Raw genomic sequence first — 23808 nt, 5'->3', positions numbered from 1 at the left:
TGCAGGTTGGGTTGGGGTGGCTCGAGGGGGCCATGGCCGGGAGCAGAGGTGTCGGGGCGTCGTGCCTCAGTTTCCCCCCTGGCAGCGGGGGGGTGTTGCATTTCGTAGAGGAGGGAGCTGTGGCTTCCGGCCGTGAGGGGGCTTAAGGGGGGCGATGGCCAGGAACGGGGGACGACTCCTGTGCCTCAGTTTCCCCATGGCAGCGGGGGTGTTGCAGCTGGGGGGGATGGGGGGCGAGAGCTGCGAGTTTGGGCACTGGGGGCGGCGGGGCGTGCGTCACTTTCCCCGGTGGTAGCTCGGGATGCTGCAGCTCGGGGACGAGATAAGGGAGACGGGGAGGGGTCCCACGCAGGCCCCGCGGTGGGAAGCGGATGCCCCATTCCCACCAGCATCCCCCCCCCGCACGGCCGCAGCACCCAGATAAGAGGCAATAGGGGTCCCCGGGGGGCAGATATTGGGGGGAGTAATGGGGTGCGCCGTGTCCGGCGAGGTTTTACCCACCCCAAGTCACAGCATCTGGATTTGGGGTGCCCTGGGGATCCTCGGGGTGGTGTGCAAGACCCCCCCCGCTCCGGTTTTTGGGAGGGCGATGCCCGCACCGCGCCCATCCCCGCGGCTTCGGGGCAACGTGCACCGGCAGGAGGAGAGGACGGGATGGGATGGGATGGGGGGGGGGGGGGCATCGGGGAGTGGGGGCCGGGCCGGGGCCGATCCCGCCGGTTCCAGAAAGCTCCGGGGCAGGAGCGGGGCGGACCCGCCGAGGCCGGATAAATAGGGGCGGGCGGGGGCGGGCGGCCGCGGCGGAGCGGCCGGGGTGCAGGTACAGCTTCCTTTCCCCTTATCCTTTTCTTCTCTTCCCTTTCCCTTCCCATCTCCTTCCCTTCTCCATCCCTTCTTCTTACCACCTTCTTCCCTGCAATGAACTTTTTCTGGTCTCAGCCTTCCCTTCCTCTCTTCCCTGCAATGAGCTTTTCCCGGTCTCAGCGAGCGCTGGAAACCCCTCACCAACCCCCCTACCTCCCCTAGCAGTGGACACAGGGGGCCCGCTGGGTGTGTCCCCAGCCCTGGCTGGGGTGCAGTAGGGTGGGGGCGCCCTGCCCTGTTTGGGGGTGCTGGGTGTCAGCCAAAGGAGGGGGCATAGCCACCCCTGAGGGTGTGGGACCCGCTGTGGGGCAGAGGAGGGGGTTGTGCCTCCCCCACCGCCCCGGGCTGTGCCGGGGGAGGTGATGCAGCAGGCGCAGGAGTTTCCCACAATGCCCTGGGCCGGGCAGGATGGAGCTGGGCTGGAAGGGTTATTTGAGGGGGGAGGAAGATTAGCAAAGCACGGAGGCTGCAGTGGGTGCAGCGGCAGAGCCTCACTGCCTCAAGCCCATCGCACAAGCCCTTTCGGGTGAGTTGGTAGCCACGTTGCGTCCAAGCTATTGCCCAGCGCTGGAGGAGGAGGGGAGCTGAGGGAGGGGGCAGCGCTGGGTACGGTGGGCATGGCACCCATTTCGGTGGGGTGGTCAGGGTCCTGATGACAGTGCCCATCCCTGTAGCCCAATCCTGTTCCTCCTGCAGCCCCTTTCCATCCCCCGGGGGGAGGAAAAGCAGCGCTGGTTCCCGCGGCGAGAGGCGGGGGAATTCCGGGCCCTGTCACCGTCTTGGCCGTCTGCCCCGCCTGGCCCTGGGCCTGGGGCTTGTTTGTCCCGCAGGCAGGCGGTGGGACACACACACACACAGCGCTGCCCACCCCCTCCCTCTGCCCCCAGCCCGGGCTGCGAGTGGGACCGCTGTGCCCAGGGATTCCTCCCTGCCGGGAACAGGCTGCGGCTCAACCATCCCTGTGTCCCCAGAATTGTGCCCTGGGGGAGGGTTTGGTCCCTCCTGCTGACTCAGAGTCTCGTGTCCCGGGGGGGGGGCGGGATCCTGCTCTGAGCTCCCCCCTCGTACTCTTCTCCCAGGGCTCCGGGACAGGACCATGGCGTTGCTGCTGCTCTCAGTGCTCCTGCTCGCCCTGGCGGGGGGACAGGCCCTCGTCCCCCCCAGCGAGCTCAAACGTGAGTGGGGGCTGTGGGGGTTGAGGGGGGGGGGGCAAAGCATGATGGAGGGGAATCGAGTGGTGTGGGCAGGGTGCTGGCAGCACCCAGGGCAGAGCTGGGTGGGGGAGATACAGGGTTGGAGGGGAATTTTTTTTTTAGGGAGTTGTTTCCTGCAGGTTGGGGGGTAAATGGGATGGGGGTGCTGTGCCAGTGGGGGGGGGCGGTGGATGAAGAGGGGACAGCATCATGCCTCAGGGAGACAGAGCATCATCACTGCGGGGGGGGGGGCTGGATGGAGGCGGGGTGGCATTGTCCCTGAGGGGGACACAGGATCATCCTGAATGGGAGTCTGGATGGGGAGGGCATGGGATCATCCCTGCAGGAGGCTGGGTGAGGGGGGTACAGCATCATACCTGGGGGGTGGGGCTGAACGGATGGAGGACATGCAACATCCCTGGAGGAGGCATGGGATCATCCCTGAAGGGGGCTGGATGGAGGGGGCATGGCATTATCCCGGGGGGGGGAGTAAGGGGGAAGTGCTGGATGGAGGGAGGGCATGGCGTCATCCTGGAGAGGGGGGGCTGCATTGGGGGGGGCACATCATCATCCTAGGGAGGGGCTGGATGAAGGAGCAGCCATCCTTCATGCTCTCCCTCCCAACCCTGCACCCCCTCCCAGAAATGTCGGCAGCTGGCAGCAAATACATAGACACGGAGGTGGAAAATGCCATCAATGGGGTGAAGCAGATGAAGACCCTGATGGACAAGACCAGCAAGGACCATCAGGCTGTCCTGCAGACGCTGGAGGAGACAAAGAGAAGGAAAGAGGTGAGGGAGGATGAGGAGGGGGATCCCTCCCCCCAAAGTGCATCCCGAAGGGCCCAGGATGCTGATTCCCTGAGAGCTGGGTACCCATTCACAGAATGACAGAATCATTCTGGTTGAAAAAGACTTTTAAGATCCTCAAGTCCAACCATAACCTAACTCTACTACCCAGGAAGCAGTGCAGCTGGTCCAGGAGAAGGAACAGGAGCTGGCAGAGCAGCAGGAGGTGTGCAACGAGACGATGCTGGCGCTGTGGGAGCAGTGCAAGCCCTGCCTCAAGCGCTCCTGCGTCCGCTTCTACTCCCGCACCTGCCGCAGTGGCTCGGGACTCGTGGGACGGCAGGTGAGTGGTGCCCAACGCCCCTGGGGGGCTGGAGAAAGGAGAATTGGAATAATGAAATCACAGAAGGGTTTGGGTGGGAAGGGACTTCTTCCAGTTTTTGGCCGTTATCCCTTGGTAGATTCTCCCCTTCTGCTCCTCTCTGTGAGACCACCCTACAGTGCTGAGTCCGGTTCTGGGGTCCCCAACACAGCTGTTGGAGTGAGTCTAGAAGAGGCCATGGAGATGATCCAAGGGCTGGAGCACCTGTGTTCTGGAGACAGGCTGGGAGAGTTGGGGTGTTGAGCCTGGAGAAGAGAAGGCTCCAGGGAGACCTTAGAGCACCTTCAAGTGCCTGAAGGGGCTACAGGAAGGCTGGGTAAGGGCTTCTGACAAGGACAGGGAGTGATGAGATGAGGGGGAACAGTTTCAAGCTGCAAGAGGGGAGATTGAGATGAGATCTTAGAAGAAATTCTTTGCTGTGAGGGTGGTGAGACACTGGCCCAGGTTGCCCAGAGCAGCTGTGGCTGCCCCATCCCTGGCAGTGTTGAAGGCCAGGCTGGATGGGGCTTGGAGCAACCTGGTCTAGTGAGAGGAGTCCCTGCCCATGACAGAGGCTTGGAACTGGGTGATCTAGGATTCCATTATTCTTGTCGTATCACTACATGCCCTTATAAAAATGTGGTCCTGTTCCTGTATCCCTGCCTGGCAGCTGGAGGAATTCCTCAACCATTCCTCTCCATTTTCCATCTGGGTGAACGGCGAGCGCATCGATTCGCTGCTGGAGCGGGACCAGCGGCAGGAGCGGCAGTTCGAGGACTTGGAAGAACACTTTGGATTGCTGGAGGATGAAGTGGATGACATCTTCCAGGACAGCACCCAAGTCTATGGACGCCTGCATCCCTTTTTCCGAGCACCCTTTGGCGGTTTCCGCGAGGCTTTCCGCCCTCCCGTTCAGCGTGTCCGCATCCCCATCCGCAGCGAGAGGTTTTCCCGGGAGCTGCATCCCTTTTTCCAGCATCCCTATCATGGTTTCCACCACCTTTTCCAGCCACTTTTTGAGATGACACAGCGGATGATGGAGGAGTCACAGGGCAGCTGGGACCACCCATTGGGTGGCTTTGCCTCAGGTAAGGCACCTGGCTCACTGCAGGCTGGGTGTTGTGGGCTCCCAGATTTTTGTGAAGTGACAGGTTTATGGCCAGGCTTCCCGAAAATTCCACCCCCTCTTTCTTATTAGAGGGTTACTAACTTAGAAGGTGAGCTCAACCTTACTACGACACATCAGAGAATCCCAGTGGGAGCTCAGGAATCATAAGCACTACTGTTTGCTGGGTTGGGTCTTTTTGGGTTCCACCCCCCCCCTCATTCTACATCTTGGCTGCCAGAGCCGTTGTCCCGGGAAGGTGTTTGTTTTGGGCGAGCAGTGCCAGGATGCCGGTGCCGTCACCGTCTGCCACTGCGGCCCTGGCTACAACAGCCAGGAAGGGCAAAAATCCCAGAAAAAAAACACTTTAATGGCAACCCAGGGGGGTGGCCCACAGCTTTGCTCAGGCTGGGGGGCTGTGGGGTGCTGCCCCTTCCTCACTCTGCAGTGTTTTGGGGTGCTGAAGCCGGGGCTGGGCTCTCTGCAGAGTCCCGTAACTTCAGCGACGATCGGATGGTGTGTCGGGAGATCCGGCGAAACTCCGCCGGCTGCCTGCGGCTGCGGGATGAGTGCGAGAAGTGCCGGGAGATCCTCTCCGTGGGTGAGCTGGGGTGGGGATCGTGGATGGGGAGATGGTGGATGAGGGGACTATGGATGAGGGATTATGGATGGCAACAGTCCATGGGGATAATGGATGAGGGACCGAGACTGTGGATGAGGAATGGTGGATATGAGACCCCAGACAGGGACCATGAGTGGGGGATTGTGGATGGGGATAATGGATGAGGGACCGAGACTATGGATGAGGGATGGTGGATAGGGGACCCCAGATAAGGACAACAGATGGGGGATTGTGGATGGATGGATGGATGACTGTGAGTAGGGGACTGTGGGGGGACATGGATGGAGACCTTCAACAGGGAGGGCAGAAGCGACACATTTAGGAGATGAGGTATGGTGGGGTGCAAGGGAGTACATGCATCAGGGCCAGGGGTGAGCCCTGGCACCCTGATACCCCCCAACTCCCTCCTCAAATGCCCCCCAGACTGCGGGCAGACAGACCCTGCCCAGAGCCAGCTGCGGGAGCAGCTGGAGGACGCCCTGCGCTTGGCCGAGCGCTTCAGCCGCCGCTACGATGATCTCCTCCGCGCCTTCCAAGCCGAGATGCTCAACACCACCAGCCTCCTGGACCAACTCAACCGGCAGTTTGGCTGGGTCTCCCGCTTGGCGAACCTCACCCAAGGCACCACCGACGGCTTCCTCCAGGTCACCACGGTCAGTCCCCCCCCCCCTCCGCCACAGTCCCTCCACCCCCTCCAAGCAGGGCCAGCAGCCACCAAAAGTGGGTCAGGGGGAGAAAGAGGCAATTGTGTCCCTGGCCGGGAGCTTCTCAGCACAATAACTGGCCTCGGGGACGGGTGCCAGGGCGAGGGGCCAGTGTGGGGGGCTAGCCCAACACTCCCTGTGTTGTTTCCCCCGCCTCTCCAGGTCCTCTCCAAGGCTCCCAACCTCGAGGACCCCTCGGCGCCCCCCGACACGCAGGTGACTGTGCAGCTCTTTGATTCGGAGCCGCTGTCCCTCACCGTGCCTGGGGACATCTCCTGGGACGACCCCCGGTTCATGGAGATGGTGGCTGAGCAGGCGCTTCAGCACTACAAGCAAAACACCATGTGAGTCCAGGCCCCTCCCCCCAAAACCGTACAACTCTGGGGGGGGGGGCGGTCACACCACACTCACCCCCCTCCCATCCTTCTCCCAGCAGAGAGTAGCCAGGCGATGCTCCGCTGCAGCTTCACCAGACGCCCCCTGCCGCCCTGTGTCAGGGGGTCAAACGCTGCTGTAACCCCACCCCACCGCTGCCAGGGCCTCCCTGTGGCCCTCCCCAAACCAGAAAAATAAAGGTAGAGTTGAACACCTGGGTTGTGCTTTCCTGTGCCTCTTTGTGATGTGCCCCCCTAAGGAAATCAACATTGGGGATGGTAATTTGATACAGTGAAATGAGGAGGGGGGGGAGGGAGGCAGGACCTTGTCCCCTCACTAAACCTGGATGGGCAGGAGCACCCCCAAGAATGCCGGGGCTCATTGCCTTTTCCCATCCCCATGTGAAAAGGATTCAGGTCCTTCCCTTGGAGATAGTGAGGTCATGTCCTGCACAGCCACCAGGATGGAAGCAGGGGGGACTCAGCCCTCACCCTCCTCCTGGGTACAGAAGGGACCCTGGTGGCCAGATTGTCTTCCAGCTCCACTGGGCCACCATGTCTCCCCCAGCACCCTCCCCCCAGCTGGCACAGACACCCAGGGAGCGAGTTGAGAACAAATGTGCTTTATTGGGGGGAGATGCAGGTCAGGGAGCAGGGGGGCCAGCCCCATAACACCCACCAAGCCCCTTGGGGACAGGGGCAGAGGCTCCAATCCTCCCCCCAGCAGCTGCCTGGTGGGCTGCCTCCCTGCTTCCCGTCAGGAAGGAGGGGAGAAGAGATCATCTGGGGAAATAATCCCCAGAAGGGCAGGCACAGCCTTGCCCTCCCCTCCCGCAGTCCCCACAGTGAAGGGGAGGGTGGGTGGAGGAGGGAGTTTCTCCCGCAAACCGCAGCAGTTTGGTGGCCAGTGTCACTCCCAGCACCCTGATCCCCTCCCGAGGAGGGCAGGAAGGATCATCCAGGGATTTAATATTGGGGCTCAGCCCTCGCTGTTGATGGCCGTGCTCTCCCCACGCAGCAACCCCTCCCCTTCAGCCCCCGCACTGGTCTCCTCCAGGTGCCCCCAGGGCAGGCGGGTGAGCAGAGGTCGGTGCAGGCCATTGTAAAGAGCAGCACCCACCAGCAGCACCCCGAAACCCAAGATCTCCAGGCCATGGAAGGTCTCCCAGCCTAAGGCCAAGCTGACAGCCCAGATGACAAGCGTCCGGAGGCTGTCCAAGACCATGCGAGTGGTGGCACTGATCTCCTTGGTGACACTGATGCCAGCGAAGTTGAAGAAAGCAATGCTGCTGATGTTCCCCAGCAGGGCCAGGGCAATAAGGGGACGGTGGCCGATCTGGCAGAAGGCATCCAACGCGTCTTCCAACGTCTGGCGAGGATTCCCGCTGAAGCTTCCTGCTGGGATGTAGTACATGGGCACCAGCAGCACGGCGAGGATGATGAAACCGAAGAAACCTGGGTGGGACATCACAGGATCATTCTGGTTGGAAAAGACCTTCAAGAACCATCCAGTCCAACTGTCACCCCAGCACTGCCAAGGCCACCACTAAACCATGTCCCTCAGCACCACAGCTACACAGCTTTGAAATCCCTCCAGGGATGGGGACTCCACCACTGCCCTGGGCAGCCTGGGCCAGGGCCTGACAACCCTTCCCAGGAAGAAATTGTTCCCAATATCCCATCTAAACCTCCCCTGGCACAACTTGAGGCCATTTCCTTTTGTCCAATCAGTTGTTCCTTAGAAGAGACTCACCTCCCCTGGCTCCAGCCTCCTTTCAGGCAGTTGTAGAGAACGAGATCTCTCCTCAGCCTCCTTTTCTCCAGGCTGAACACCCCCAGTTCCCTCAGCTGCTCCTCATCAGATTTGTGCTCCAGACCCTCCCCCAGCTCCTTTGCCCTCCTTGGGACATGCTTCAGCATCTCATTGTCCTTCCTGTAGACGGGTGCTGCCTGTTCCCCCTTCCTGCCCCATGGTACTTCACCTCTACCCTCAGCAGCACCCCCTTTGCAGCCTGCAGTGACCCCCTCCTCCCCTGCACACAGTAGCCCCCTCTGGCTGGGTTTGGGGGAACTGTCCCCCCGGTGATGCTGTGATAGACGTTGTGACAGACCTTCAGTGCCGACAGCCTGCAGCGGGTGCACATCATGCTTGTAGACAAACTTCTCCTCCAGCACCATCTGGATGGCGACAACCACCTGTGCCATGACGATGAGGAGATCACCTGGGGGTGGGGGGCAAGATGGGGAAAAATGGAGGGGCAAGGGGGAGAAGAGGAGCAGGGGGAGAAGAGGGAGAGGCTGAGCTCCTGTTACACCGCCCACCAAAGGGGCAGTGCAGCAGAGCCATGCCCAGATTGCCCATAACCTGCCCCGTGGGAGGTTATTCCCTCTCCCCCCACCCCCCATGGCCATCCTGCTTCCCCCAACGGCAACCACATACCAGTTATCACCTCGCTGAGCTTGTGTTTCTGATCATGGATGCTGTGCAGATCAGCCAGCCCCACCACCACCAACCCCACAATGGTGACCAGGATGCCCAGCCACTGGCTCAGCTCTAGTTTGCGGCCCAGGAAGGCCACAGAGAGGAGCCCAGTGAAGATGATGACAGATCCTCGCAGCATCTGGAAGCTGGAGGCACTTGTCATGTTCAAGGCTACATGGGGAGAGAACAGATAATGGAATAATTGAATGGTTTGGGTTGGAAAGAACCTTAAAGATCATCCAGTCCCAACCCCCTGCCATGGGCAGGGACACCTCCCACTAGACCAGGTTGCTCCAAGCCCCAGCCAGCCTGGCCTTCAACACTGCCAGGGATGGGGCAGCCACAGCTGCTCTGGACAACCTGGGCCAGCATCTCATCACCCTCACAGCGAAGAATTTCTTCTTCAGATCCCATCTTAATCTCCCCTCTTTCAACTTGAAACCATTCCCCCTCATCCTGTTACTACATCCCTTACAAAAAGTCTCTCCTGCAGCCTGACAGCAGCCCCCAGGGATGGCTACATTCCCACAGAGGGGACAGAGGCAGTGTCCCTGTCCTCAGCACTTACCCACATACATGATGCTGGTTCCCGTCATGTCACAGAGGGCAGGGGGCAGGAAGAGCAGTGGGTTGAAGGGCTGTGATGGGGCCATGCTGGGCTCCGGCCTCCGCCCATCCCTCCACACTAACAGGTAAAACACCCCCAGGCAGGAAAATTCACCCAGAAACATGCCCACGGCCTGCAGGAGAAGGCAGGGTTGAGGGGGGCTGGTCCTGCAGGGAAGGCCCTGCCATGGGTGGGGGGGGGGCTCACCTGCAGGAAGGGGTGCTGGAAGCCGTGCTCCTCTGTCCCACCACAGCCAGCAGCACTGAAGTTATCAGCCCACCTAGGAGGCAGAGGAGGGTGCTGGTGAGAGCAAGAAGTCATAGGGAGCTGGAGGACTCCCCAAGAGCCAGCCCATGGCTGTCCTCTGGGCCACCAGCTCCCCCTTGAGGTGACAGCTCTGGGGATAGGACATCCATGGGGAAGGAGACTCTGCGGTGGCTGCCCCAACCTGCCGGCAGCTCCTGGCCTGGCTCCCAGCCCTGAGTGACAGGCAGGGAAAGGGACACCACTGTGTTGCACAGCCCAGTGATCTGGTGTCCTCACATTTGGAGGCAGCCAAGGAGACCAGGGCAGCGTGCTGTGGGGTCACCTCAAGCACTTCCCTTCACCCTGTGTATGTCCTTTACCACTCAAGCCTTCAAGGGTTCATAAAAGATGCCAGATTACAGGCTGGGGGGCAGCAGCTCACACCCCTAGACACACTTTTGGGGCACAAACCCCCTCTTTTGGGTATTCTAAGCTGCACAGATGGCAATACAGGTGGTGGCATAGGTCCCCATGGACTGTTTTGGTTAGAATTCCCCTTTTAAGGGACCATCTGTATCAGGAGGGACTGCCAGCCCCTCAACACCCCAAAGCAGGCACAAGGGCACCCAGTTCCCCTCTGGCTGCTTTTTTGCTGATGCCAAGCAGCAGCTGTACCACAGACCTGCTGAGCCGGGGGAAAACTGGGCTCGAGCAAAGGCCAGGACAATTTTCAGGGGCTTTTCAACCAGGCCAGCAAGATTTCAGCATGAGTCAGCTCGGGTCTGTGTTTCAGTTCGGGTCCACGTTTCGCAAGAGGCTTTGAGGGGCCACACACAGGTCTTGTGAGCTGGCTGGGAGCTCTGCGTGACCTCCACTGGCGTGGCTATACTCCCATGGGGGGATTCTGTGCTTCAGTTTCCCCACCTGATGACCTCGGGGACAAGCTGGAGCCTGGTCACCCAGTGAAACAACCATGTGTCTGCACCAGGATGAGCCGGCCTGGCAGGTCCAGGCAGGCCTCAGGAACACTGTCCTCATCCTCACTGCGAGGGCCAGGATCACCCCAGGGTGGTCTCTGTAGGAAGGGGCTCAATCCAGGCCCTACCTGGCTTTTGGGGTGAGCTGGAGCATAGAAGCAGGCACAGGGAGCCGGGTTTTGGGGGGCACTCGCAGGGCTCCTCTCCAGCACCCTGGGGTAGCAGACTTACACCCTTCAGCAGCACCCACGCGAGGGCTGGAGATCCCCCAGCTACCCCGGCCATAAAGCATCCCCTTTCCTCCCCGAACCCAACCGGGGATCTGGGCCCCCCAGCAGCCACAGTCCGTACGGGACATCCCACAGCCCAGACCTGCTCCCCACATCGTACAACGCAGCTCGGCACGCTGGGAGCTGCCCGGCGCGGGGGGAGGCACAGGGCAGGGCCTGCGGTTCTGCCAACAGTCTGACCCGCGGTCCGGTCCGGGGCAGCCCCAGGGCCGCCTCGGGGGCTGGCGGGGGGGGTGGCACTGGAGGGACCCGTAGCCTGTCCCGACGTGTGACCCCTCGAAGCTTACGGGGAAGGGGCCCCAGGGCAGCAGAAGGGACCCGGGGCTCTGGAGACCGGGCTCCAACAGTCCCGCGGGGCGAGCGCAGGGCCTGGGGGGCGCCAGGCCGCACTGAGGCCTGTGAGGGCCCGAGACAGGCCGCCGTGAGACCCCAACCCCGGGGGAGCGCGGGTCCCCACCACGCCCCTCAGCCACTGGGAGGACTCACTTGGCCGCCAAGGTGTTGATGGAGCCGGTGACCAGCATGAGGGCGGCCAGGCCCAGCTGGTACCGAGACCACGCCATGGCCCCGCCGCCGCCGCCCCGCGCCGCGCCGCCGCGCCCCGCCCCCCCGCCAGGCCACGCCCACAAAGAGCTCAGACCACGCCCCCTTCGTATCATGCCCCCGCCCACTCTCTACCCCCCCCCCCCCTCCCAGCGAGGAGCCGCCGCGCATGCGCGCTGGCAGCCCGGGCGGGGCTGCCGGGGGTCGGGGCAGGGAGCTCGGACCGGCGGGTCCCGGCCCCGGGGGGGATCCTGCTCCTGGAGCCCGTCCAGCCCCGCGTTCCGCAGCTCCGGGGATGGGGCAGCCGCAGCACCACGTCTACACGGCGTGGAAATCCCTCCAGGGATGGGGACTCCACCCCTGCCCTGGGCAGCCTGGGCCAGGGCCTGACAGCCCTTTCCAAGAAGAAATTGTTCCCAATATCCAATCTAAACTTCCCCTGGCACAACCTGAGGCTGTTTGCTCCTGTCCTATCACTTTTTCCGTGGCTCCAACCTCCTTTCAGGGGGTTGCAGAGAGCAAGAAGGTCTCCCCTCAGCCTCCTTTTCTCCAGGCTGAACACCCCCAGTTCCCTCAGCTGCTCCTCATCACACTTGTGCTCCAGACCCTTCCCCAGCTCCGTTGCCCTTCTCTGGACACGCTCCAGCCCCTCAATGTCCTTCTTGTCATGAGGGGCCCAAAACTGACCCCTGGATTTGAAGTGTGGCCTCACCAGTGCCCAGCACGGGGATGTCCCTGCCCTGGTCCTGCTGGCCACACTAGTGCTGATACAGGCCAGGATGCTGGTGGCCTTCTTGGCCACCTGGGCACATGATGGCTCGTATTCAGCTACTGTCAACCAGCACCCCTAGGTCTTTTTCCTCTGGGCAGCTTTCCAGCCACTCTTCCCTCACTCCCTCTCCTTGTTTTCAGGTTATAACACGGCACAGTATCTGGTGAGGGGAACACAGATGTCTTTGTTCTGTCCAGCCCCTCGGTGTGTTTATCTTGTATCAGCCCTGGACAAGAGCTCAGGCTCATTTAGTGCCCTTATCTTTTACATGACCATGAGGAGGGGTGGAAGGACAAGCAACCCACTGGTCTTGCCAAGGCACAGCACAGATGCTGGAAGTTTTATCACCTGACAGCTACCACGGTGGCCAGTTTTATGCTCAGCAACTATTGTGATCACTGGAATGGAGTGAGAGCCCCATGGCTCTGTCCCTCCCCCCACCCCCACCTGAATGATTAAGCATCATTATCCTGCTAAGGTCCAATCAGCCCATGACTTATGACCTAGTCCCACCTCATTAATAGGTGTAACAGTATCCTATAGAATCCAAGGAGAATTCCAACTCCCCAAACAGGTCAGCAGGGAACCCCTTTGCTAAAATTTGCACTGGATGTTTACCCAGGAATTACTAACATGAACTTGAATGTTTGGAGTAAGTTCATTTACCAACGGCAATTCCTGACCTTGTTCTAGCTGCCACCTTCATAAATCCTCTTTCTTTACAACTTTGTGCACCTGTCTCAGTGCAAGCTCTTGGTGGGGCTCTGAAACAGAACAATGTTGATCACGAACATGATCCAAGGGCTGGAGCACCTCTACTCTGGATGTAGATGGGGACTTGTTCAGCCTGGAGAAGGCTCTGGGCAGACCTTAGAGCGGGTGTCTACAATCCTTGCCACATTTCTAAATGTTTTTAATGGGGAGTGTTGAAGGCAGAAGAAGGTGAAAGCCCTGCAGCCTCACTTTCCCACTGCAGCTGGAGTGAGTTATTGGCATGTTTAGCCCATGACCCCTTCCTGGAGCTCTTGAACCCATAATGTCTGCTCTCTATCAGCCCAGGAGGGTGGGTGCATCTTCCTTAAATTTTCCAAAGCCTCTCAGATCCAGCGAACAGCCCCATTTTCTAGTGTTTCCCCCATCACACAGGGGTTTGGGGCTGCTGCAGCAGAAGGTGGTGAGGGTGGTGGGAGACACTGGCCCAGGCTGCCCAGAGAGGTGGGAGATGCCCCATTCCTGGAACCATTCCAAGTCAGGTTGGATGGGCCTCTGAGCAACCTGTTCTAGTTGAAGATGTCCCTGCTCAGTTCAGTGGGGTCAGACTGGGTAAACCTTAAAGGTCCTTTCCCACCCAAACCATTCCATGGTTCTATGGGCTGCGAGGACATACCAAAGAGACAGTCATGGGGCGCCAAGGAATAACACCATCCTGATCAAGGACACAGTTTTGGGGGCCAGTTGAAGCTGTAGAACTCTCTCTAGGACAAGAAGCAAATTAAAACCACCTCAAATTTATCCTCTTAAAGCCTCTCATGGAGTTTCTTGTGCACATCACTGATTGAGGTCCCTTTGCTCCCCAGCCCTGGCACCTCGCAGGCAGGGTTGGAGCAGGGACAAAATCATGCGATGCTGGTGGTGGAAAGAGTCCCCTCCAAAGCAATACTGTGCATCCAAAGCAGAAGACAGCTGTCTCCCAGCAGGGTGTCTGTCCTGCTGCGGCTGGGGAAAACCGGCGGGGACTTTTTCCGTCCTCTTCTCCCTTTAGAGGGCACCAGCTGCTCGCTAACCGGGCTCTGTGCTCGCTGCCGCCGTGCTCGGGCAGACGGTGGGTTCTGGGACCCCCGACCCTTGGGCTGGTTTCCAAGTTGGCTGCTCGCAAGGGTCCCACATTTACCTTCCTGCATCTCCGCTCCACTTGTGCCACGGCGCTGGGGTGGCCTCTGCTCCGTGTGGCTGCGGTGCAGGGACGTGCAGTGCACACGCAAGCAAGGCAAGGGACACCCACTTCCCCTGCCTCAGTTTCCCTCATCTTCTCCCTCACTGGCGTGGACTATGCAACTAGGGACTTCCCTTGGCATGAAGAGAGGCTGAGGAACCTGAATTCCATGGGAACCTTGCCTGCTTGTACAGGACATGCACTTGGGCATCTCTTTTGCTCCTGACATGGGGGAGACTGTCAGGGAACCATTAACTCACTCAATGGTTTGGGTGGGAAAAGGCTTTAAAAACAATTTAGTTCCAACCCCCTGCCGCAGGTAGGGACACCTCCCACCAGACCAGGTTGCTCCAAGGCCCATCCAACCTGGCCTTCAACACTGCCAGGGATGAGGCAGCCACAGCTGCTCTGGGCAACCTGTTCCAGTGTCTCATCACCCTCACAGCAAATAATTTCTGCCTAAGGTCTCATCTCAATCTCCCCTTTTGCAGCTTGAAACTGTTCCCCCTTGTCCTGTCACTCCCTGCCCTTGTCAAAAATCCCTCCCCAGCTTTTCTGTAGGTCCTTCAGGTCCTGGAAGGTGCTCTAAGGTCTCCCCAGAGCCTTCTCTTCTCCAGGCTGAACAACCCCAACTCTCTCAGCCTGTCTCCAGAGCAGAGCTGCTCCAGCCCTCTGATTATCTTTGTGTCCTCCTCTGGACTCCAACAGCTTTGTGTCCTTTTTGTGTTGGGGACCCCAGAACTGGACCCAGCACTGCAGGGGGGTCTCACCAGAGTGGAACAGAGGGGGACAATCCCTTCGCTTGACCTGCTGGTTTGTCTGGATGGGGTTTGGATCAACCTGGTCTAATGGGGGGTGTCCCTGCCCATGTCAGGGAGGGTTGGAACTAGATGGTCTTTAATGTCCTTTCCGACCCAAAGCAGTCTGGGATTTTTCAGGAATGACACCTCTCCACACTTAGCCTCCCCTGGAGATCTCACTGGGCTGACCCCAAGCAGGAGCTGGTGGTGGTGTGGGGAGGGGGCTACCTGCAGACCCCATTAGAGACATGAGAAACCTGCTGGGGATGGTTCAGTGGGGAAGAGCTGGTGGTTTGGGGCACCCTCAGAAGGGACCCAGCACCCTGACCCACAAGCACCACTGGAGCTAGGCTGGATAGCTTGGAGCTGCTGCCAGCAGGTTCCCCATCCCAGAACGCTCCATGGAGAATCCAGGCAGAGCCCTGGGGACCCAATCCAGGCAGCAGAAAGAGTTCACTGAACCTGAGACACTGGAAAAACAAACCCAAACACGAGGTGCTCTAGGGACCGGCATTTTCCAAAAGAATTTTATTTATCTGGAAAAGCTCCAACCATCAAAAGGATGATGAAGGGATAAAATCCAAAGCATCAGGGAGGACTATATAAGGCGCTGCATGGATGGGACGATGTCATCAGTCATCAAAACACATGAGGGAACTTGGAGGTGCTCAGCTTCAGCAGAAATTTGAGGGTTGCCACCTCAAAGGCAATGCTGGTGTCACCCTGGGAGTTCCAGATCCAGAAGCTGCATCGTTGGCTGGTGGGAACCACCACTGGATTCAGGAGGAGGAAAGTGGACATGGTCACAGAGCTGATGGGGGAGAGGTGCCCAACAATGGGGACAGTGCAAGTGTCACCGACTCACCTGGTGTCCAAAGACAGTGAAATCTCCATCTCTCAGGACAAGCTAAGCACTCTGATGTGGCTTGAGGGAAGGGGGCACCAGGTCCTCTACTCTGCAGGCTACATGGCAAAGAGGCCTGCAGGGTGCAGCATGGGTCCAGGTGCATCCTTGTGGCTGTGGTCTGGGGACCATGCTGTGCCAGCCACCGTCACAGGGTGCTGAGCCGGGCAAGTGAGGAGCTCAGCTCAGCTCCTCCATTTCCAGCTGCTGGTGCAGGGACATGGTGCTGAGCTCTACGTGCTCCTGTGTGTCTTGTGACTGACCCTTCTCACTTTGGTGTGTCTCTAATACCCATGTATTGGAGAAACAACCTGCTTAGACATGCCCAGACATCTTCGCATTTACAAGTGTCCTTTCTGCTCCTGAAAGTAGCCCTAGGAAGTGTGGGTCTCTGTGTAGGCCAGAGGGTGGGATTCCCCCTGCTGGGCCCAGGCTCTGGGATAGGTCTAGTCCACGGTGAGGACTTTTTATTATTTCTCTTCTTCAGGTGCCCCCAAGCCTGCAGACCTTATATCCTCTTGAGCTTCCCCTTTTCCAGGTGGAAGAGTCCTCCTCTGTCCTTTCCCTCCTGCTAGGGCAGCCAAGCTGCTCTGCTGGCCACCCCTTGCCATGTAGCACAGCTTTCCCTGGGACATGCTCTCCTCCTGTCTGTTGTCCTGCTGCTGTCCTCCTTCAACACCCTCAAATGCACAGTTGGAAACGATCATGGAATTATGGAATCCCAGGCTGGATTGAGTTGAAAGGGACCTTAAAGACCATTTAGTTCCAAACACTGCCATGGGTAGGGACACCTCCCCCTGGAACAGGTTGCTCCAAGTCCCATCCAGCCTGGCCTTCAACCCTTCCAGGGAGGGGGCAGCCACAGCTTCTCTGATGTCCTACTTTGGTCACTCTTGCCTTCCTGGGAACTCCTATCGTGGGGTTTGCCCTGGAGCCCTGGCACCTCTCTGAGACATTGTAGCATGTTTAAAGCCCACCACATCTCTCTCCTTCCTTTGTGCATTGATGTGCACTCCTCAATGATGAATTTCCAGATCAATCTCATGCTGAGAGTGAGATCTCTTACACTTTGCCTGGCTGCAGGCTGGGTTGGATTGTCCCAACCCATTGATGCCATTTTTACATGTCACTTCTGAGTGCTGTTGGGGACAGAGCTGCAGAAAGCCCCACCAGCTGGAAAGAGGACCCATGTCCACCCCTGCTCACTTTATCTGCTGGCCTCCAACAAGCTCTGAAGCCACAGGAAAACACCCCAGCTCATCCTCACGGCTTTGACAGCCTCTGCTGTGGGCCAAACCAAGCTGGAAAATCTGAGTATATCCTGAATACTAGCAGGGATTGGGGAGAATGAGGAGAAAGCAAGTGGAGAAAGGGAAGGAAAACCCTGCATTCTCTTCATCCCTTTGATCACAGGTTGCCCAGAGTGGTAGTAAATTCCCAATCCCAGGAACCATTTCAGGTCAGGTTGAACAGGGGCTCTGAGAAACGTGATCTAGCTGAAGATGTTCCTGTTCACTTCAGGGGGGTCAGACTGGATGGACTTTAAAGGTCCTTTCCCCCCCAAAGCATCCTGTGATTCCATGATTCTGCAGCAGAGCTGTCTGGGAGAAATGACACACTTGTTTACCTCCCTCCTTCCACCCTCCGGCGTGTCCCCGTAAATTAAGTCAGGCTCAGCCTTTTGCAAATACAGGCTGATTCTGTCCAGACCCAGCACCTCTCCCAGCTAGCCCTCTGCTCCTCTTCCTCTTGTGCCTCTGGAAAACGGCCTCTTCTGTCACTTCCCCACCTCGGCGGCTCCCAGATCCCACCTCAGACCCCTTCTGAATTTGGGGTCCCCCCCTCACCATTAGCCCAAGCATTGGCTGGCGAAGCCACTGGCACAGTTTAACCAGCTAAAGGTTAACCTGGGTGGGCACCTACCCTCCCAGCCCCAGCTCCTGCTGTGTTTTTCTGGCTCTGGAAGAGAGCAGATGGATGTTTATGGGATTGATCTGATGCTCTTTACCAGCTTCGACAACTTGTTTAATCTTTCCCTGCTCCCCGAGACGGTGCCTTCAGCTTTTCCCCACCTTCCCGTGTTTAGCCCGGAGCTCGTTCAGGGCTGGAGATGTGTTTTATTGCCCATTCATCCAGCCAGCAGCAAAAAACGTGCCCGGCATCAGGCAGAGCTGTCGGATTACTTGCATAAAACAGATGATCTGGAATATCAAAGTGCTTGTTTTCCGACTCCTAAAGTGAAAAAAAAAAAAGAAAAGAAAAGTAAAAAATCCCCTCTCTGCTCCTTGCTCCCAGCTCTGTGCAAAACCCCCTTACAGGAAGGCGAATCAGAGCTGCTCCCTGACAGAGCTGCTGTGCTCGGGGCCAGGTTTATCTGCAGGAATAATCGAGGCAGGCGAGCAGGACCTGCCTGCTGGAACCCTCTGTCCTGCCACGGTGAGAACATGCACGGCTGTGTCTTCTTTATTGCCTGCTCAGCGGGTAATGACTGCGGAGGCAGCCCCGGGGAAAGGTTTGCTGGAGCGTTTTTATAACCCTCCCGAAATGCCAAGGGTTGGTTTGAGATGATCCGTGGCAGAGCTTGGCCGACCCCTGGCTGTGCCTCGGAGATGCTGGAGGAATGAATAAGAAGAGGGAAGAGGCTCCGCACTTGTTCTCTCGCCGGGGGGGGATGGTTTAGTTTACCAAGGGGGAGATACCTGCTGAGGAGGAGGGAAAGAGGTGCAAGTTGTAAGAGCCAGCAACCTGAAGCCCTGTCTGGAGGAAGGGGTCTTCTGCAGGTACAGGAGAAACCCCTTGAGACAGGGGCCTCTTGAATAGGTGCAAAGGAGTGGGGATGCACAGCATAGAATCCCAGACTGATCTGGCTTGGAAGGGACCATGGCATGCACAGAATAGAAACTCAGACTGGTTTGGGTGGGAAAAGACTTAAAAACCAATCTAGTCCCAACCCCCAGCCATGGGCAGGGACACCTCCCACTAGACCAGGTTGCTCCAAGCCCCAGCCAGCCTGGCCTTCAACACTGCCAGGGATGGGGCAGCCACAGCTGCTCTGGGCAACCTGGGCCAGGGTCTCACCACCCTCACAGCAAAGAATTTCTTCCTCAGATCTCATCTCACTCTCCCCTCTTGCAGCTAGAAACTGTTCTCCCTCATCCCATTGCCCCCTGCCCTTGTCAAAAGTCCCTCCCCAGCCTTTCTGTAGCCCCTTCAGGTCCTGGAAGGTGCTCTAAGGTCTCAAGAGGCGGGAACTAGATGATCTTTAAGGTCACTTCCAACCCAAACCGTTTGGTGATTCTATGAATCCCCCCGAGGCAGCAGGGCTGGGGATGCTCCTGCCCATGGGGAGATGCAGGTCTGGGGGAGGGCAGGGCCGTGCCAGGCTGCCCATGCTCCTGGCTGACGTGCCACTGGTCACCGAGGTGATCTCAGCGCTGCCGTTGAGTGGAAAAAAAGCACCAAGTCTGCCCCGTCTCTGCGTGTTTACAGAACTACAAATGTCAAGTGGCGAAGGCAAAAACAACAGAGAGAGAGATTAAAACATGGGCTAATTAGCACGGGCTGGCAGGCAGCACAGGGGTGACTGCAGTGACACCGTGTGTGGGATAGGTGGCGGGGGGGCATGCTTGGCACCAGTCCCAGGAGGTTTTGGCATCGCTGAGTTTGGTTTTGCCCCCAGCCAGTGGGGAAACCAAGTTTTAAACCAAGTGTATCCATGTCTCAGCCCTGAATAAACCATTTCATCAGGGTGCTGGGGTGAAGGGACACAGGCACCGCAGCTGGAAGAGGACAGCTGGGTATCATGTGGAGCACCTCTTGGGGACATGGGAATGGGGTATCTCCCCCAGACCTCTTTAGGATGGTGAGGAGGGAGGTAGGAATGGGGCTTTTTCCCCAAACATCCACAGGATGGTGGGGAGGGATGGGGAAATGGGGAATCTCCCCCAAACCTGCTCTGATCTCCCATCAAAGCAGCCCTGCCTGGAGCAGGATCCCACAGTCCTGATCTCAATCAATATGCAAAAAGAAAAAAAACCTCCCCAGTACACCTCCCTTTGTCCTACACCCCAGATGTTCACCAAGACACAGCTCTCCTCCCATTTTTTTTTTTTTTCAGTTTTCTTTTAATGCCTCCGAGAGCTCTTTGCTCTTAAAACACTTGTTCCAGGAGCTTGTAAAGTTGAGCTGGGAGATTTGTGCGGCCCATCATGCAAAGAACTTTAATTAAACATGTGGAAGTCAAACACACTTGGTGTAATTCAGACTGACAGTGTATCTAAATATATTTAGTTCCTGGATTTTAATTAAATCCTCTGGAGCAACTGTCTGATTCCTTAAGCACAACTCAGATTTTCTCTTTTTTTTTTTTTTTCTTTTTTTTTTTTTCTTTTCTTTTTTCCTGTTCCTTGGGACAGACAAGAGTGTTTCCTGCAGGGATATTTGCATTTGGATGATTTCACATATTTTAAGTCCCAGACAGGTGATGGATGCTCATGACGTCAAGAGGAAACCTGGATGAGTCCCAGCTAGAGACTCTCTCTGATTATAGGAAAGGTTGCTCATTTTTTACCTTCCAAGAGAAACAATATGTATTTTTTTTTTTAAGACCATAAATATCCCAGAAGTGAGCCGTCAGCACTGAAAACCCAGGCAGGGACTCCACAAAATCCTTGGATGGTCCTCAGAGGAGCATGATGGAGACATCTCGGAGCAGTTTGCTTCGATCTGTGGCTGGAGTGGGGTGAGGGATGGAGAAACACCCTCTGTGAGGGTCTCCCCCCTGAAACAAGTGTCCCCAGATGCTCCTCTCGTGCCTCTGAAAGCAAATTTATGGTATTAGGTGAAATGGGGGTATTAAGTGAAACACATTTCTTCCCCCTTGCATGTGCCCTGCTTTCCTCTAATCACTGTAATCCCTGTAATTAATTACGCAGTTGTGGCACTAGAAATGGGGGGTGGCAATTCCTTGACCTTTGTTGGGACTTCTTGGACGCCAGGATGGGCTCGTTCCCAGCTGTCCCAGGCCACTGCCAGGGTCTGGGCACAGGCACCCTCTTTTCCAGTATCTCCCAGTTGCTTGCTGGGGCTGGGGCTTTCTTTGGGAGCCACCATGTCTTGCTGTGGGCTGGCAGGGAACATCTGTCTCCCACCCCCCCTGCCCATGCCATCTGTCCTGTGGGGGGAAGTAATCACATGAGGATGTTCATTAATACGTCCTTGATGCTACAGCACCCAGGGAAAGGAGAAGCCTCTTCCCTAACAGGGACATGTAATTATGTGAGTGAGAGTGGCACAATTTTATGGATCTGGCTTGCGTGGCCCTGTGGGTTCAGGAGCAGCTAGGGACACTTTGGGGCCACAGAATCATGGAGTCACAGACTGATTTGAGTGGGAAGGGACCTTAAAGATCACCTAGTCCTCACCCTCTGCCATGGACAGGGACACCTCCCACTAGACCAGGTTGCTCCAAGCCCCATCCAACCTGGCCTTCAACACTGCCAGGGATGGGGCAGCCACAGCTGCTCTGGGCAACCTGGGCCAGTGTCTCACCACCCTCACAGCAAAGAATTTCTTCCTCAGATCTCATGTCAATCTCCCCTCATGCAGCTTGAAACTGTGCCCCCTCATCCCATCACTCCCTGTCCTTCTCAAAAGTCCTCCTCAGCTTTCCTGTAGCCCCTTCAGGCACTGGAAGGTGCTCTAAGGTCTCCCCAGAGCCTTCTCTTCTCCAGGCTGAACAGCCCCAATTCTCTCAGCCTGTCTCCAGAGTAAATGCGCTCCACCCCTCACATCATCTCTGTGGCCTCCTCTGGACTTGCTCCTACAGCTCCGTGTCCTTCTTGTGCTGGGGACCCCAGCACTGGACCCAGCACTGCAGTGGGGGTCTCACAAGAGCAGACCAGAGAGGGACAATCCCCTCCCTTGACCTGCTGGTCACACTGCTGGGGATGCAGCCCAGGACATGGATGGAACTTTGGATTTGAGTGATAAAAGACATCAAAGAGCATGGGTTGCTCCAGCAGTTCTGAAGAACAGAACTTATGAGGAGAGGCTGAGGGAGCTGGTGCTGCTCAGCCTGGACAAGAGTCTGAGAGGAGACCTCATTGCTCTCTACAACTACTTGAAATGAGGTTATAGTAGAGGGGGGGGGGTGTTGGCTTCTTCTCCCTGGTGACTAGCAAAAGGACAAGAGGAAATGAGGTCAAGTTGCTCTAAAGAGGTTCATATTGGATATTAGGAAAAAATTATTCACAGAGAGAGTGGTGAGGCATTGGAACAGGCTGCCCGGAAAGGTGGTGGAGACAGCATCCCTGGAAATGTTCAAAAAATGGGTGGATGTGCTGCTTCAGGAGATGGTTTAGTGGTCACAGGGGGGTAAGGCTGATGGTTGAACTTGATGATCTTGAAAGTCTTTTCCAACTTTAACAGTTTTATGATTCAGTCTTATTCCCATCCTCTGACTTTTTTTTCTCCTTCCCAGCTACATCACCTTCGTTCTCCCTTCTCATCACTGGGGGACCTGCACTTTGGCTGCAGGGGACACAAGGTGCAAACCATCCCTGAGGCCAAGCAGCAGGGAGCAATTCAGGGAGCTCAAATACTGTCTGTTTTTTGGGCTGGTAGCTCCAGCACGGCTGCTTGTCCATCGCAGGAGTTGTCTGGGGGGCCTGAAGGAAGCTCGGCTGGAAAGAACAGAGTTGCCCTGGGGTGGGGAGCCTGAAAAGCAAACGACAGCTGCAAATGCAAGGTCAAGATCTAACCAGGATGATTGGAACTGGCAGGGGGGAAGGAAAGCCAAATCCAGGAGCAGTTCTGAAACAAGGGGGTGGTCTTCTCAGTTTTTGTCTTTAAGAAACAGCTTTGACAGGTCCTTTCACTGCTCCGCAGCTCTCCCAGAGCTGCAAAAACCACCAAGCAAAATGTAGAAGGAGCTGAGTCTTTGGCATTATTAATTTGTCTATTTTTGAGTCAAAAGAAGAGAAAATCCCAGTCAATCCTTTCTGGGTTCTGCAGATGTTTGAGGAAACTGCATGGAGGAGAGGTTAGGGGTGGTCAAGTTCCCCCATACGATGCTTTGGCAGAGGACAACCCTTCTCAAGAGTTCAGTGGCAATTCCCAGCTCATCATGGATGTAACTCTGTGTTCCCTTGTTTCCAAAAACCAAACAACCCCCCCCAAAAAAAAAAAAAAACCTGGGACACAAGCAGCTTGGCCTCCTCTGCAGCTTCCCTGGGTCCCAAGGAGCTTGTGGTGGCTGCAGAAACCCAACCTCTGGTATCCTCCCTAGTTGCTGCAGTCAGGAAGGGGATTTTTCATCAAAAGAGTTTTTGCATGGAAGTCCAAAAGCTGTCTTTACGAGAACAGTCAGGTAAGTTCTTTAGGACCAACATCATGCACATCAACCATCTGCCTCTCTGGAAGTTCTGTGTAACCTTCAGACCTGGAAATTGCCTACAGTGCTCATATAATGATACCTGAAGGGCTTGTGCCCTGCCCAGTGCTCAAGGGTGGCTGGGACTAGAATGTTGTGGCAAGGCCAGGCCCCAGCAGATGTCTGAGAACAGGTGGTGGGGAGAAGAGAAGAGGTTGAGAGCTGAGCACAGAGGAGACCATGGGTGCCAAGAGCATTGCACCAGGCCAGGTAGCAGATCCTAACACCTTCCTCTACCCTGTGCTGTCCACAGGCATCCAGGGTGGTCCAAGCCCTGATTGGGATCTGGAGAGGCAGCTCCTGAGATGGCTCCTGCAGAGCCCTGTCCATGGTCCATCCTTGAAAGCCTTCAGGGAGTTTTCCTAAGTGGATGTAAAGGTTTCATCTGAACCCCTGGGCCCAGGAGTAGCCCAGTCCCCTTGGAAATGCTGTCCCAGAAAGTTTTGAGTGTATTCCTGCCTTCATCTTTGGTTTATCCAGCTGTGGTCTCCAGCTCCTTCAAGCTGTTTTTGACACTTGATTTAAGAGCTTCCAGCACCAGTCACTGTCCCCCAGGAGAGGTCATTATAGCTGTGGCAAGTTTTCAAGAATCAGAGAATCACAGAATAATTTTCGTTGGAGAAGACTTTTAAGATCATCTTTGGGGTTCAAAACCGACCCCAGGATTTGAGGTGCAGTCTCTTAAGTGCTGAGCAGGGGGGGATGATCCCTGCCCTGGTCCTGCTGGCCACACTAGTGCTGATACAAGCCAGGATGCTGGTGGCCTTCTTGGCCACCTGGGCACATGATGGCTCATATTCAGCTGCTGTCA

At 57.0% G+C, this 23808-nt stretch overlaps 2 protein-coding genes across 4 annotated transcripts; one reads left to right on the top strand and one right to left on the bottom strand.

Moving 5' to 3' along the window:
• The first annotated feature begins 789 nt into the window (after nucleotides 1–789).
• On the top strand, nucleotides 790–6230 carry CLU (clusterin). Of its 3 annotated transcripts, none has more exons than XM_051615853.1 (9): nucleotides 790–820; nucleotides 1944–2039; nucleotides 2700–2848; nucleotides 3018–3188; nucleotides 3877–4294; nucleotides 4799–4912; nucleotides 5357–5586; nucleotides 5800–5981; nucleotides 6071–6230. In XM_051615853.1, the coding sequence occupies exons 2-9, from the start codon at nucleotides 1961–1963 to the stop codon at nucleotides 6078–6080; spliced, it is 1353 nt and encodes a 450-aa protein (XP_051471813.1). In that variant the 5' UTR covers nucleotides 790–820; nucleotides 1944–1960; the 3' UTR covers nucleotides 6081–6230. The 3 variants fall into 3 exon arrangements, with proteins under 3 accessions (XP_051471813.1, XP_051471812.1, XP_051471814.1); XM_051615852.1 differs by lacking the exon at nucleotides 790–820 and adding an exon at nucleotides 1277–1390; XM_051615854.1 differs by lacking the exon at nucleotides 790–820 and having other exon boundaries at nucleotides 1723–2039; nucleotides 6074–6230.
• Nucleotides 6231–6618: 388 nt separating this feature from the next.
• Nucleotides 6619–11216, bottom strand: SLC35F6 (solute carrier family 35 member F6). The gene is made up of 6 exons (XM_051615859.1): nucleotides 11100–11216; nucleotides 9308–9380; nucleotides 9062–9233; nucleotides 8452–8664; nucleotides 8123–8233; nucleotides 6619–7466 (listed from the first exon to the last, which is right to left on the bottom strand). The coding sequence occupies exons 1-6, from the start codon at nucleotides 11174–11176 to the stop codon at nucleotides 6991–6993; spliced, it is 1122 nt and encodes a 373-aa protein (XP_051471819.1). The 5' UTR covers nucleotides 11177–11216; the 3' UTR covers nucleotides 6619–6990.
• Between the last annotated feature and the right edge of the window lie 12592 nt (nucleotides 11217–23808).

Source organism: Apus apus, chromosome 3 (assembly GCF_020740795.1).
Source record: "Apus apus isolate bApuApu2 chromosome 3, bApuApu2.pri.cur, whole genome shotgun sequence".
Taxonomy (NCBI): Eukaryota; Metazoa; Chordata; class Aves; order Apodiformes; family Apodidae; genus Apus; species Apus apus.
Note: the sequence above shows the minus strand (reverse complement) of the source record. Positions and strands in the feature narration are given on the sequence as shown.